This window comes from Danio aesculapii, chromosome 12, assembly GCF_903798145.1.
Source record: "Danio aesculapii chromosome 12, fDanAes4.1, whole genome shotgun sequence".
In the NCBI taxonomy this organism is placed as follows: domain Eukaryota; kingdom Metazoa; phylum Chordata; class Actinopteri; order Cypriniformes; family Danionidae; genus Danio; species Danio aesculapii.
In genome coordinates, this window is record NC_079446.1 from 1,353,352 (window position 1) to 1,370,142 (window position 16,791).

Below are 16,791 nucleotides of genomic sequence, written 5' to 3' on the forward strand. Positions count from 1 at the left end.
CAGACACATTATTTTCTTCACTCCGGCTCATTTGCTGCAACAACTGAGCTCAATATTGGCTCTATAATCTTTAAACTCCACCGAGGGTTTGAGCTCGGGGACTCTTAAAGCAGCATTCAGGAGTCACGCTTTTACTGGGACAAAATGCTATACATTTACGTTTTACTTGCGTCCAATAAAGCTTAATTATACAAGCTTTTTAGGGCATTATGGGATTTTTTTCAGACATTGTGTGTTATAGAATTATTTTAATTCATCGTCCAGCTGTGTTTCTAGAAAGACTTATGTTTTTAAAATCTTGAATCTTCTCTGGGCAAATTACAGTGCAACACTCATCACACACTCCTATATAAATTCTCCTTCAGTGAAGGGTTTCCTGTGCTGTGCGATTAGCTGAGCTTCCTCATAACTAGCCAGCGTAGAGTTTTCCTGCACTTGATTAGCATGAAATAACTGCTGTTGTTGAGCTGATAGCGCAGCTGCTAATTGTTTTACTTCATGATCTCATTCGGCACAAGTGTAAGAGCTGAAGGCCTGATGTTTTGTTTTATAATGTCTTATAATATTATATTCCTTCATTACTGTAACTGATCCCTGTCAAATTGAACAGACACATATCCCGCTGACCTCTGTGAAGAAATATTCTCTACACCAACGTGACTGAAATTTCCTGCTCTCACTGTTGATTTTCCTTTTTCTTGGTTGTGCCATACGCTTATTTCACGCGGCCGCCATTTTAAAGAACCAAAGCGAGGCTGCGGTGGGAAGAAACCCGGAAGTATAGGACAAGGACTGTACACGTTACAGTAACATGCTGTGGAGTACGCACCTCCAGCTGTTGCCGAGATTTCAAAATGCAGAGCTGGTGTAAACATCACTTAAATATCATTCAGTACGTTTAATTTAGAAAATTAAAAGCAATTTAGCATCAAACAACATCACAAGCTCTTTAAGAGTAATATGATCAAGTGTCCTCCTAGGCTTCAGGTCATGGCAGCAGGTAAACACCATGGGGACGCTTCCCTCCTTCAGTCTATGTTACCCAGTGAGCGATAAAACACTGTAGCACACCCTCGTGTTGTCTGTAATAGTGTTATCCCGGTACTGAAGTTTTAAAACCATCTATTTCCCGCTGAGTTAACATTGAAGCGCCGCTGAGCGCAGATGACTCGACTGATCTTCACGGCTGCTTCGCGTTCCAGTCTCCGTGTATCTGTGTTTGCACTCAGTTTACCGCCCTTCACCCAGTGCAAACACAGATACACGGAGACGCGAGCGCGAAGCAGCCATGAAGATCAGTCGAGTCATCAAGCAGATCGCTCGGCTCGTCTGTGTTTGTACTCGGGAAACAGCGGAGGGTGAACTGATGACCTTCTCGGCCAATCACGAGCTATTCTGTTGATCACGTGAACACAATGGCAAATCAGCGCTGTTTTAAGAACAGTGCCTTAAATGTTAGCGGGAAATTGATGGTTTTTCTTTTAATTCAGTATCGTGACAAGTCTAATATAGTGAAAGAATCAGTTCATTAACTCGCGTTTGATAAATGGCGTCTAAAACGTGTGTTTGGGAAAGAAAACGTTAGCTAACTAGTGCCGTTTCCCTTAACTTAGCTGAAAATGAGCTCTGATATCCCTTTTTATTTTCACCATTCATTCAGAACGGACCTTCGGGTCACTCGGAAGGTGGTGAAATGATAAATTTGTGTCACTTTCTCTTCGCTGATAAGATATACAGCAAGCTACACAACGTTCCAATGTAACTCCCAACGATACTTCCGGGTTTCTTCCCACCGCAGCCTCGATTTCGCTTTTAAAAATGGCGGCCGTGTGAAATCAGTCTATGGCCTGCCAAAACGTGGTTATTAATTATGTTTCCTTCAGTTTGTTCGGTTTGTTTTACTTCATAACAGGAACTGCTGCCTAATTGAAGGCATGTGATAGCGACACCCGGTGGTTATTTATTGAATAGCGGGCCATTTTTGTATAGCGGGCCAGATTCTGTTAATATTTATAAAAAGCCTCGCGGGCCATCTGCGGCCCGTAGTTTGGACACCCCCGGTGATAAACTCTCCACATTAACTCTGTCTCTTTCTCTCTGTGTGTGTGTGTTCATCAGACACAGCCGGTCCCGAACCCCATGTCCTACTACATGCACCGCTCGCCCTGGTGGATTCACCGCTTCGAGACTCTCAGCAATCACTTTATCGAACTCATCGTGCCTTTCTTCACATTCATGGGCCGCCGGATGTGCATGATCAACGGCGCTCTGCAGATCCTCTTCCAGGTGAGTTCAGAAACATCCTAGCTCCGCCCTCTTCGGAAAAGAGTGCATTCTTATTTGCATTTAAAGCGACAGTCACCAAAACACCACAATTAGGATCAAAGCCTGAAAGGGTCAGTTTCAGAGAGCTGGAGAACATTATTTGTGTGCTATTTTGAGCTGAAACTTCACACACTCACACTCTAGAGACATCTGAGACGTGTTTTACATCATGTAAATAGTGAACTGTCCCTTTATTAGTAGATAATTTCACAGCACTTTCTCTCGGAGTTCTGTTGCCCTCTTGTGGAGCCACAAAAATGAGCAGCAGAAGTCTTATTGAAGGGACAGTTCACCCACAAATGGAAAATCTGCCATCGTTTAATTACATTCACTTACATTCAAATCTGTGTGAATTTCTTTGTTAAACACAAAAGAAGATATTTTGAAGAATGTTGGTTGCTGGCACCCATTGACTTTCATAGTATTTTTTTCCTAATATGGAAGTCAATGGGTTCCAGCTTCAGCATTTTTAAAAATGTCTTCTTTAGTGTTTAACAGGAGAAGGAAACTCCTAAAGGTTTAAATCCACATGAGGGAAGAGTAAATGAAGAGGTCGTTTTGCAACTTTTAACAAGAGATTAAAGGGATAGCTCACCCAAAAAATCAAAAAATTCGGACACCATTTATATTTAACATGTGAATTCTCAATTATCTATGTATACATATATTATTATTTACGTAGTTATTATTTTTATTCCGTTAATTATTTATTTTTTGTAACTTTTATTTTATTTTATGAGTTATTTTATTTTTATTTTGTTTATTTTATTTTATGAGTTGTTATTTTATATTTATATTTATTTTATTTTATTTTATAAGTTATTATTTTATTTTATTGTTTATTGTTAACTATTTTATTTTATGAGTTATTATTTTATATTTATTTTATGAGTTATTATTTTATTTTATTGTTTATTATTAACTATTTTATTTTATGAGTTATTATTTTATATTTATTTTATGAGTTATTATTTTATATTTATTTTGAGTTATTGTTTTATTTTTATTTTGTTGTTTATTTATTATTTAACTCTTTTATTTTATGAGTTATTATTTTGATTTTTATTTTGTTATTTATTTTTTATTATTATTTATTTATTTATTTTTATTTTATTTTATTTTATTTTATTTTATTTTATTTTATTTTATTTTATTTTATTTTATTTTATTTTATTTATTTTATTTTATTTTATTTTATTTTATTTTATTTTATTTTATTTTATTTTATTTTATTTTATTTTATTTTATTTATGCAACGCAACGCAATCCAATCCAATCCAATCCAATGCCTAACCAGGGACAAGGGCTGCAAACTACTTTAATGATATATGCCTCACGCACATGGCATTGGTTGTCTCTATATAACAGTGTCAAGTGTACTGTCCCTGTTAAACAAAAAAACACACAATTGACTTCCATATTATGTTTTATTCCTACTATGGATGTCGATGGCTGCTTTTTTCCCCCAACATTCTTCACAGTATCTTCCTTTGTGTTTAACAAAAAAAAAAAGAAATTCATAAAAGTCTACAACCACTTGAGTGTGAATAAATGATAAAATAATCTCTTTAAATCTAAGCTATTGCATTTCTTTAGAAACCCTGTAAAATAGTGCATGATCCGTACAGACAGAAAACAGTGAATGTTGATTTTGGGGTGAACTGCTCCTTTAATGCACTGATCTGCTGTGTGTTTTCTAACAGGTTGTTCTGATCATAAGTGGAAATCTGAGTTTTCTGAACTGGTTGACTATAGTTCCCAGTCTGGCCTGTTTCGATGATTCTGCTTTGGCTTTTCTGTTCCGCCGGTCTGGAAACGCCAGACAGACTTTACTGAAGATCCAGACAGAAGAAGCTGAAGGACTCAAAACACCTCCTACTAAAGGTCTTTTATAAGAGTTTTTCATCAATTCAGAATAATGTTGGACTGTTTGGCTTCTCCAGAGCTTTTAAAAGGACTACACTACCTGACTAAAGTCTTGTCTATCCAAGTTTTAGGAACAGCAAATAATAACTCGACTTCTAGTTGATCATTTGGTATCAGAAGTGTCTTATATGAAAGGCAAAGGCTTCTAGATGACGCTTATTTGACCAAAATAAAATATGATCATGCCTTGATTATGAATGATTTCATTAGGACAGTAAGGTCTGACTCTGCTTAGACTAAAGTCTGGTCACTGAAGCTTCAATAATGTCCAGTATAGAATATGTGCTCATGCTGCAGTGGAAACAGAATGAATATTGTGTCTGACTCCATTATGAGCTTGGAGGACTGCATCCATACATCTCTGCAATGACTCAAATCACTGATTAATAAAGTCATCTGGAATGGCAAAGAAAGCCTTCTTGCAGGACTCCCAGAGTTCATCAAGACTCTTTGTGTTCATCTTCAACGCCTCCTCCTTCATTTTACCCCAAACGTGCTCAATAATGTTTATGTCTGGTGACTGGGCTGGCCAATCCTGGAGCACCTTGACCTTCTTTGCTTTCAGGAGCTTTGATGTGGAGGCTGAAGTATGAGGAGCGCTATCCTGCTGGAGAATTGTCCCTCTCCTGTGGTTTGTAATGTAATGGGCAGCACAAATGTCTTGATATCTCAGGTTGTTGATGTTGTTCATCCACTCTGCAGATCTCTCGCATGCCCCCATACTGAATGTAACCCCAAACCATGATTTCTCATTCACCAAACTTGACTGATATCTAGGTATTATTTGTTGCTCTTACAACTGGAATCACAACAAGACTTTTGTCAGGTAGAGTATGTTATGTTTTTTACACTTAAAGTAAAAAGTGAAAGTGAACTACCCCTTTAAAGGACCTTAATAATCACATGTTGTTTCAATATCCTGAGACATTTGTTCGTCTTCTGAACACAAATGAAGACATTTTAGATGAAGTCTGGGAGCGCTCTCTTTCTCCATGGATAGTCCAGAAAATGTCCAGAAAAATACTGAAAACTGACAAAACTGTCCAATGTGCTCATTAATATTCATAACCGATCCAAATATGGTCAATTGTGGACCTTCTGATTCTAGGAGTAATAAATGAGCATATAAAACAGTTTATTATCACATTATGTCTTAAAAATATTAACTTAAAGCCTCTCCACCTTTTCAATCAGCAGCTTCAATTATCATGAAATAATTAAGTTTAATAATAATTAATACTAATTTTAATTTGTTATTTCAGTTTCAACCCTGGAGTCTTCAATTGTGTATATATATATACTTATATATATATATATATACACATCATTAGCCCCTTTAAGCTATATTTTTTCTCGATAGTCTACAGGACAATATATATATATATATATATATATATATATATATATATATATATATATATATATATATGTGATATGTGTGTGTGTGTCAGGTATGCTGGTCCGGCGTGTGCTGAACGTGTCTCTGGGTGTCCTGATTGCGTATCTGAGCATCCCGGTGCTGATGAATCTGCTGAGCTCCAGACAGATGATGAACACCTCATTTGAACCCCTGCGCATCGTCAACACATACGGAGCTTTCGGCAGGTAATTAATCCACATCTCTCACAGAGTCACACATACTTACAAACATAAACACACAAGACATGTGCTGATATTCAATAATGCAATATATATGGTTGAAGTCAAAATTATTAGACCAAATATTTCAATATTTCAAATATTAATGATGTTGAACAGATTCAGGAATTTTTCACAGTATTTCCTATAATATTTTTTCTTCTGGAGAAAGTCTTATTTGTTTTATTTCGGCTAGAATAAAAGCAGTTCTTAATTGTTTTAAAGCCATTTTAAGGTCAATATTATTAGCCCCCTTCAGCAATATTAGTTTTGGATTATCTCCAGAACAAACCACTGTTATATATGTCTTGCCTAATTACTCTAACTTTACCCTAATTACCCTAGTTAAGCCTTTAAATGTCACTTTAAGCTGAATACTAGTATCTTGAAGAATTTCTAGTCAGATATTATGTACTGTCATCATGGCAAAGACTTATTAGCTATTAGAAAATATTATATTTATTATTAAATGTGTTGAAAAATCTTCTCTGCGTTAAAAAAACTTGAAAAGATTTAAATAAAAGATTTAAATGCACTATATATCGCTAATTCAGCCAAGAAATGAGAGAAATATACATTAATTTTTGCTCATATCATCCATTCCAAAAGCAGACTCCTCAGCATCCAGCAGATGGCAGATTCGCTGCACATCTAAATCTCTATTTCTCCTGTATTTTCTGTTTCTCAGCATCACTAAAGAGCGGACGGAGGTGGTTTTTCAGGGCACGCTGAGCCTCAATCACACCGCAGAAGATGTGGTCTGGGAGGAATATGAGTTTATCTGTAAACCAGGAGCTCTGGACAGGAGGCCGTGCCTTATTTCACCCTATCACTACAGACTCGACTGGCTCATGTGGTTCGCCGCTTTCCAGGTTAAAAGAAATCACCAGCAAATCACGTTTTTCATGCATGCACACTCTTGTGAAAAAGTTTGGGCACCCTATGGTAATATTAGTTCATATTTATAGGGCGCACAAACTTTTTCACAAGACTTTACACAAGATTTAGATCCACTTATTTGGTAAACAAAGCAAGTCTCTTATGTAATATATCTACTGAAAGACAAAAGATATGACTTTACTAACTGTATTGTAAATAAATCATATGAACATTTTAATATTACTATTATTATATCACAATAAAAGTAGTGAAATGAGTTTAAAAACTGAATAAATATAAATTTACACACATTTACACGAGTAAATACAAAGACTCAATGATGGGATAAAAATCTGTGGATTTCTGCGCTTGCAGATTCCTTGTGGGCCTAGTTATCGGTAAGACTTTAGGTTAGGTCACAATTCACGGTATTAACAAACTATTAATTAAGACAACTAGCTTAATGACTAATTTTAGCTGTTTAATAATGGTAAAGTTGAAGTTGGGTTTAGGTATTTAGGGAGGCAGAATAAGATCATAATTAATAACTACTAATGACCAGTTACTATCTTAATAAAAGGCAGGTAATAAGCCAGTAGTAAATAGGATGAATTGTGAGCTAAACTAAAGTGTTACGGGATTATTTATAAAAGATTGTGATTTTCTGTATGGCAAATTCTTTTATAAACTATTGTAACGGTAACGGAGGGCATATAAACACTGAGGGCATATAAACACCAGATGAAGAGTAACCAAACAAGACACAGGTGAACATAATCAACGGACAAATGAGTAACCGTTTTATAAACAAATATAAAAATAATACAGATTATTTTAACAGTAATTGGCTTTATTTGAGTGTTCTAACCTATGAAACATTAGCTCAACTTTGACCTCCCTATAAAAACTTTACTATAAAGTCAAAAGGTTTTGCTTTTGCCGAGTGTCATGTAACCATAATGCTAAAAATACTGGACATTTTAAATATCTACAGAGAATTTTTGTTTGTTTTCTTAGAAGCAAAGGTTATTTATAAAATATAGTGATTTTTTTTTTAGGTCAAATAAATTTTAAATCAACTATAATTGCAACTGAGGGCATATAAACACAAGATGAAGAGTAACCAAACAAGACACAGGTGAACATAATCAATGAACAAACGAGTAACCATTTTATAAACAAATACAAAAATAATACAGATTATTATTGCAATATAATAATAATACAGATAAGTTTTAACAGTAATTGGCTTTGTTTGAGTGTTTTAACCAATGCAACATTAGCTCAACTTTAAAATTTGTACAAACTAATGATGTACAATTGTTCAGAAAGGTTTTGCTATTATATGCGGATGCAGAAAATACACACTTCACCGTAAAACCCAAGTTTTTGCTTTTTTTCAAGTGTCATGTAACGTTGATGCTGAAAATACTGAACATTGTAAATGTCTAGAGAAGTTATGTTTTCATAAATCCATTGGAACTACAAGATGAACAGTAACTAAACAAGACACAGGTGAACATAATCAGCGAACAAATGAGTAACCATTTTGTTAAAAAATACCAAAATAATACATTATTATTACAATATAATAATAAAACAGATTATTTTTTACACTTCTTTAACACTTATTGGTTTGGTTTGAGTGTTTTAACCAATGCAACAATAGCTCAGCTTTATAAATTGTGCAAAATGTTGAGATACAGTTGTGACTGTAACTAAGGGCATATAAACACAAGATAAAGAGTAACCAAACAAGACACAGGTGAACATAATCAATGAACAAATGAGTAACCATTTTATAAACAAATATAATAATAATACAGATAATTTTTACTGTAATTGGCTTTGCTTGAGTGTTTTATCCAATGCAACATTAGCTGAACTTTAAATTTGTACAAACTAATGATGTACAATTGTTCAGAAAGGTTTTGCTATTATATTCGGATGCAGAAAATACACACTTCACCGTAAAATCTAAGTTTTTGCTTTTACCAAGTGTCATGTAACATTGATGCTGAAAATACTGAACATTGTAAATGTCTAGAGAAGTTATGTTTTCATAACTCCATTGGAACTACAAGATGAACAGTAACTAAACAAGACACAGGTGAACATAATCAGCGAACAAATGAGTAACCATTTTATTAAAAAATACCAAAATAATACATTATTATTACAATATAATAATAAAACTGATTATTTTTTACACTTCTTTAACACTTATTGGTTTGGTTTGAGTGTTTTAACCAATGCAACAATAGCTCAACTTTATAAATTGTGCAAAATGTTGAGATACAGTTGTGACTGTAACTAAGGGCATATAAACACAAGATGAAGAGTAACCAAACAAGACACAGGTGAACATAATCAATGAACAAATGAGTAAGTTTTATTAAAACATACCAAAAAAAACAATATTTTTGCGATATAAAAATAATACAGGTTATTTTTTTACAGTAATTGACTTTGTTTGAGTGTTCTAACCAATGTTTGTACAACATAATAATGTACAATTATTCTGAAGGTTCCTGCTGTTATATGCCAGTGTAGAAAATGCACACTTCACTTTTCTGAGTGTCATGTAACATTGATGCTGAAAATACTGAACACTTTAAATGTCTAGAGAAGTTATGTTTTCATAACTTTATTGGAACTTTCTTATAAGCAAGGGTTTTTGAGTCCTCAGGCTGTAACCTTGAAGCTTTTAGCACAATCTGTTTTCTGAGGACTTGCATTAAAGCTGCGGTAAGCGATTTTAGCATGCATGAAATGTCCTTTACCTGCCAGACAGCAGTGATGCGAGATTCTGACCTGTCTGTGCGACTGCAGTGGAGAAAATGCCAGAACTCAAGGCTGTAAACAAGTCCTGTTCACACGCACAGTGACCTGAATGCACCAGGATATTTTAGACATTTTTGTAAAGTGCATTTATTGATGTCAAGATGATGCAACTGTGTTAGTATCACAATTCAAAGAAAAACATTAAAAAAAGATCGGTTCACATTGTAGGATGTCACATTGGGCGGCTCCCTGTTTTTTATTGTGTAATTAATATTTTATTAACATTTTTAAGTTTATTATTTATTAAAATAAATAATTAAATAGTTTAATTTAGTCTATTTTTGATTATTATTATTAGATTATTATTTAATTATTGTTTAAATTTAAATAAAAAATGATTATAAATATATTAAATATATATATTTTTTTCCTTTTTGTTTACATTTTATTGTATTTACTTATTAGATTGAAAAAATGCTATTTTGTATTATTATTAAAATTTAATTGTAGTGCTGTCGCCTCACAGCAAGAAGGTCACTGGTTCGAGCCTCGGCTGGGTCAGTTGGCGTTTCTGTGTGGAGTTTGCATGTTCTCCCTGTGTTGGTGTGGGTTTCCTCCGGGTGCCTCCGGTTCCCCCCACAGTCCAAACACATGTGGTACAGGTGAATTAGGTGGGCTAAATTGTCCATAGTGTATGTGTGTGTGAATAAGTGTGTATGTGTTTTCCAGTGATGGGTTGCAGCTGGGAGGGCATCCGCTGCATAAAACAAATGCTGGATAAGTTGGCGGTTCATTCCGCAGTGGCGACCCCAGATTAATAAAGGGACTAAGCTAAAAAGAAAATGAATGAATGAATATTTGATTATTATTAATTAAATAAAAAATACTAATATATAATTTTTTCTTTACATATTTTTTCACATTTTATTGTATTTACTGATTAGATTGAAAAAATACTGTTTTGTATTATTAATATTCAATTTTATTATTATTATTTGATTATTATTGAATTATTATTTAAATTAAATTTGTAACATTTTTTTATAATTTATTCGGGATTTTCAACTTTAATTATTATTTAAGTTAAATAAAAATAATACAAATCTATATTTATATAAAAATATTTTTATTTATTATTATAAAAAATATATTTATTTATTTATTTATTTTATTTATTTAATTTATTCTGGGTTTTCACCTTTAATGTATAGGACAGTAGAGATTATTGACAGGAAAGCAGGGGGAGTAGAGAGAGGGGAAGGATCGGCATAGGACCGCGAGTCGAACTCGGGTTGACCAATGCCCTCCAGTGCTCATGGCGACCCACTAACCACTACACCACTGGCGCCGACAAATTGTTTACATTTAATTATATTTATTAAATTGAAATTATTATGTACTAAATCTATTGGTAAAACTTGGATATTGGTTGTTTATAATGCTTTAGATTTGAGCACTTTATTAGCACACATTCTGCATGATCTTATTCTACATCGCTAATCCTAGCCAATACCTAAACTCAACACTAAATAAACATCTAATGAGGCTTAAGTTCTTAGTTAATGGTTTGTTAATAGCCAAAATTGTAGCACAAAATAAATGGTGACAAAATAAGCTATTTTCTGTCTGTTCTGTTGAGTTCTGTGTGTTTGCATTTGCTCTCCGTGTGTTTAAATCAAGTGCATGTGAAGTCACGGCTGTCTCTTTCTCCTAATGAATTCTTCAGCAGGAGATACATTTCAGCTCAGTACAAAAATCCCAGTCAATAGAGAGCGTGGAGATTATTTATAATCCTTATGTAAGACTGATAATAATTCAGCCGCGTCGGCAGAGGAGCACATCAATCTCCCGAATGTGTCTCTGATAACCCAGATCTGGAGTTGTCCTCTCGCTGGTGATGATGCCAACGCTGCCTTTATTTCTGACCTCAGGATACAAGGTTATTTTAGTAAACTAAGACTAAAAACTATTGTTATAGTTGCTATTATTTTAAGGTCACGATTGGTTGTGAAAGCATTTCACTGCATACTGTATTTTAGTATATGAAAAGACTTCACAATAAATGAAAAACTTTAAATAAACTAACAACAGTCACTGAAAAGCCTAAATCTGAACTATTAGTAACTGAAATAAATAATAATAATAATATGTGGCACGGTGGCTCAGTGGTTAGCAGTGGTGGCTTAAGAAGGTCTCTGGTTCGAGTTCCAGCTGGGTCAGTGTGTGTTTCTGTGTGGAGTTTGCATGTTCTCCCTGTGTTGGTGTGGGTTTCCTCCGGGTGCTCCGGTTCCCCCCACAGTCCAAACACATGTGCTATAGGGGAATTGATGAACTAAATAAGAACTAAAGAACAGCTGCTATTTAAGGTGATTTAAAAAAAATAAAACAAAGATTTTTGTCAAACAACATTCTCGTTAACTGTATAAATAAAAACATTCACGATAAATGAACAACTTAAACTAAACTAGCAGCAGTCACTGAAAAACATAAATGTAAACTAACTAAAATTAATTAGCATTAAATTATAATAATCATCATAGCAGTTTAGAGAAATAACAGACAAACACGCCAGTCAAGAGCAGGATTATACACTGTACACTTTGGCATAATGACAGTGCATAATCACTGTAAAAAAAAATCCTTAAGTTTTTAAAGCTGAATCAAATGAACCTTATGAGTCCATTGAACTTATATTATGGTTAACTGACTTAAAACAGCTTGCATAACTTATAAAATTAAGTTAGAACATGATTAACTTAGTTTAATAAGTTACAATGAACTAAAAACATATGCTGTCATGACTAATTGGTCATATAATTTGTAGATATTTGACTAGTATTCAGCTTAAAGTGACATTTAAAGGCTTAACTAGGGTAATTAGGGTAAAGTTAGGGTAATTAGGCAAGTTATTGTATAACAGTGGTTTATTCTGGAGACAATCCAAAACTAATATTGCTGAAGGGGGCTAATAATATTGACCTTAAATGGGTTTAAAACAATTAGGAACTGCTTTTATTCTAGCCGAAATAAAACAAATCAGACTTTCTTCAGAAGAAAAAATATTATAGGAATTACTGTGAAAATTTCCTGAATCTGTTCAACATCATTTGGGAAATACTTGAAAAGGAAAAAACAAAATCACTGAGCGGCTAATAATTTTGACTTCAACTGTATATTTCTGGGTTCACAGGGATGTTCACCAGGGCACGTTTTCCCAATGAGCCTGTGTTTGTTTTCATATGGAGCTCCAGCCTCCTGCTGTTCTGCACCTGTTATAGAGAATCATTCTGCTGGATTGAGTCTGTTTCAGTGTTGTTATTTCTCTTTCTTTCAGACGTATGAGCAGAGCGAGTGGGTTATTCATATCGCAGGTCGACTGCTGGCCAATGACTCCACAATACTGTCTCTAATGGCACACAATCCATTCCAGGACAGAGAGAAACCAAGGTAAAGCCCAAAACAGCCATCTGTACAGTTATTGGCCAACTGCATATTACATTACACATTTCTGATGAAACATTATTATTTTGTTCTATTGATCTATTTATTATTATTATTATTATTATTATTATTATTATTATTATTATTATTATTATTATTATTATTATTATTATTATTCTTTTGGGCTTAGTCCCTTTATTAATCCGGGGTCGCCACCGCGGAGTGAACCGCCAACTTATCCAGCACGTTTTACGCAGCGGATGCCCTTCCAGCCACAACCCATCTCTGGGAAACATCCATACACACTCACTCACACTCAAACACTACGGACAATTTTAGCCTTCCCAGTTCCCCTGTACCGTATGTGTTTGGACTGTGGGGGAAACCGGAGCACCCGGAGGAAACCCACGCGAACGCAGGGAGAACATGCAAACTCCACACAGAAACACCAACTGACCCAGCCGAGGCTCAAACCAGCGACCTTCTTGCTGTGAGGCGACAGCACTACCTACTGCGCCACTGCCTTGCCTATTATTATTATTACTGTTATTATTGATTTGTTATTAATGAATAGTTTTATAATGTATACAAATATCACTGATATAATTTGTACTATTTTTTCCCCTACAAAAAATAATTATTCCCTTTTACAGGATGTTTCTATAATTTCTTATAAATAATAATAATAATAATAATAATAATAATAATAATAATAATAATAATAATACATTTCAAAACATTTTCTTAAATTTTTTTTTGCGTAAAACTGATATTATTCCCATTTCCAGTTTTTAATTTATTTTCAATTAAGTTAATTATTATTATTATTATTATTATTATTATTATTATTATTATTATTATTATTATTCTTATTATTATTTTATAAATTATAGTAAAATTTAAATTGTATTACATACAAACAATTATTTTCCCCTTTTGCAGTAATAAAAACCACTGTTGTTATATTACATAATAATAATATCAGCAATAATAATAATAATAATAATAATAATAATAATAATATTCTATTTTAAAACATTTTATTTTTATTGCCTAACACTGTTATTATTCCCATTTCCAGTGTTTTAAATTTTTTCAATTACGTTTGTTATTTTTATTATTTTTTTATTATTATTGTTATTATTATTATTGTTATTATTACTATTACTTTTTATTTCACCTTTTACAGGATATTTTGTTTATTATTTCTTATTTTCATTAATAATAATAATAATAATAATAATAATAATAATAATAATAATAATAATAATAATAATAATAATGTTTTTTCAGCATTTCAGCAAAACATTTCCAGCTTTAATTTATTTTCAATCAACAGTTTATCATTCATTCATTCATTCATTCATTTTCTTTTCGGCTTAGTCCCTTTATTAATCTGGGGTCGCCACAGCGAAATGAACCGGCAACTTATCCAGCACATGTTTTACGCAGCGGATGCCCTTCCAGCTGCAACCCATCTCTGGGAAACATCCATACACACTCATTCACACTCATACACTACAGATAATTTAGCCTACCCAATTCTCCTGTACCACATGTCTTTGGACTCCTTCAGCTCCTGTGGCTCTTTCATCACAGTTAACCTGCAGTGAAATGTGTGTGCAAACCCTCTCCAGTCCTCATGAACTCTGATGTTTTGTTTTTGTTGTTTGTTCTGAAGTTAATGAGCTAAAACATACACTGAGAAATGCGTTGCGTTGAGGGCACTGAGCTGGATTTGATGCATTTGTGTTTTCAGGTGGATACGAGGAGAGCATTTTCGATATAAATTCACCCGTCCGGGCAGCGCAAGTGCAGCCCAGGGGAAATGGTGGGCCAGAAAGCGCATCGGACCCTACTTTCCCCCTGTCAACCTGGATGGCCTTCGCAACTACTTTCAGTCCAGAAACTGGCCTCTGCCGAGCGGCGATTAAACCCAATGTCCAGTTTGTCTTCTTTTGTATGTCACACACTGAAGTTCATCCTGTTTCAGCTTTGACAAAACTGTGCCAAAGACGACGGCTTACATAAGAGATTTCTAGAGGCAACTCTTTCATGTCTCGGAGGATCGGAGCATGTGTTGAATCCAGGGCTGTTTTAAGCCTGCCAACAGAAACAGCCTGATTCTGCTATTATTAACATTTTGAATGCAATCAAGCGTTACTTATTAGTGTTAATGATTTGAAAGTGTGAATAAAAATTAAAATAATTGCAAAGAAAAAAGATAATTTCTCAAAATACAACAACTATGATCTGTTCTTTAACAGTAATTGGTTTTATATTCTGATGTTTGCTGTCAAATTCATTATAAAGCAAACAAGGCACAGGTGAACATAATCAATGAGAAAACAGTAAAGATTTTTTTAAATAACCAACTATGAGCTGGTCTTAACAGTATTACTCTTAAAAGTAACTGGTTTCCAAAATAATTGTGGCATTTTTGTCAATTTATTATAAAGCAAACAAGACTGGGTAGCACAATCGCCTCACAGCAAGAAGGTGGCTGGTTCAAGCCTCGGCTGGGTCAGTTGGCATTTCTGTGTGGAGTTTGCATGTTCTCCCTGTGTTGGCGTGGGTTTCCTCCGGGTGCTCCGTGTCCCTCACAGTTCAAACACATGCTATAGGGGAATTGGGTAAGCAAAATTGTCCATAGTGTATGTGTGTGAATAAGTATGTATGGATGTTTCCCAGTGATGAGTTGCAGCTGGAAGGGCATCCATAAGTTGGCGGTTCATTCCACTGTGGCGACCCCAGTTTAATAAAGGGACCAAGCCAAAATGAATGAATGAATTATTTTTAAATAACCAACAATAAGCAATTCTTAACAACATTACTCTTAACGGTAATTGCTTTCCAAAGTTATTGTGATATTTTTGTCAACTTTTTATAAAGCAAACAAGACACAGGTGAACATAATCAATGTGCAAATAGTAACCATTTCATAAAAATATAATAATAATACAGATTATTTTGTAAATAACCAACTATAAGCAGTTCTTAACAGTATTACTCTTAACAGTAATTGGTTTCCAAAGTTATTGTAATATTTTTGTCAATTTATTACCAAACAAACAAGACACAGGTGAACATAATCAATGATTAAACGGTTTTTATAAAAGCTACAATAATACAAATTATTTTTTTAAATAACCAACTACAGGCTGTGAGTGTTACTTGGAACAGTAATTTGCTTCCAAAATAATTGTGGAATATTTTTGTTAAATTAATTACAATGCAAACAAGACACGGGTAAACATAATCAATAACCAAATCAGTAATCATTTTATAAAAATATAATAATAATGCAGATTATTTTGTAAATAACCAACTATAAGCAGTTCTTAACAGTATTGCTTTTAACAATAATTGGTTCCCAAAGTTATTGTGATATTTTTGTCAATTTATTATAAAGCAAACAAGACACAGGTGAACATAATCGATGAACAACTACAAATTTTTTAAATAACCAACTACGAGCTGTGAGTGTTACAGTAATTTGCTTCCAAAATTATTGTGATATATTTTTGTCAAACTCATTATAAAGCAAACAAGAACACAATCAATGAACAAATAGTAAGAATTTTGTAAAAAATCTAATAATAATAATACAAAATATTTTTAAATACCAACTGAGCTGGTCTAAATAGTATTACTCTATAATTACTACAATAATTGGTTTTCAAAGTTATTGTGATATTTTTGTCAATTTATTATAAGGCAAACAAGACACAGGTGAACATAATGTGTAAATAGTAACCATTTTATAAACAAATAATAATAATAATAGTAATAATAATA

The 16,791-nt window shown here is 33.5% G+C and overlaps 1 protein-coding gene across 1 annotated transcript in view; it reads left to right on the forward strand.

The window, feature by feature from the left end:
• The window catches only part of lmf1 (lipase maturation factor 1), a 55,064-nt gene extending 39,143 nt beyond the window's left edge, over positions 1-15,921 (forward strand). The window contains exons 6-11 of the mRNA XM_056470021.1: positions 2,119-2,286; positions 4,029-4,209; positions 5,703-5,856; positions 6,578-6,761; positions 12,887-12,999; positions 14,753-15,921. Of these exons, the coding sequence (XP_056325996.1) occupies positions 2,119-2,286; positions 4,029-4,209; positions 5,703-5,856; positions 6,578-6,761; positions 12,887-12,999; positions 14,753-14,927 (975 nt within the window). The 3' untranslated portion in view covers positions 14,928-15,921. The remainder of the gene's footprint in view (positions 1-2,118; positions 2,287-4,028; positions 4,210-5,702; positions 5,857-6,577; positions 6,762-12,886; positions 13,000-14,752) is intronic.
• Positions 15,922-16,791: the final 870 nt, after the last annotated feature.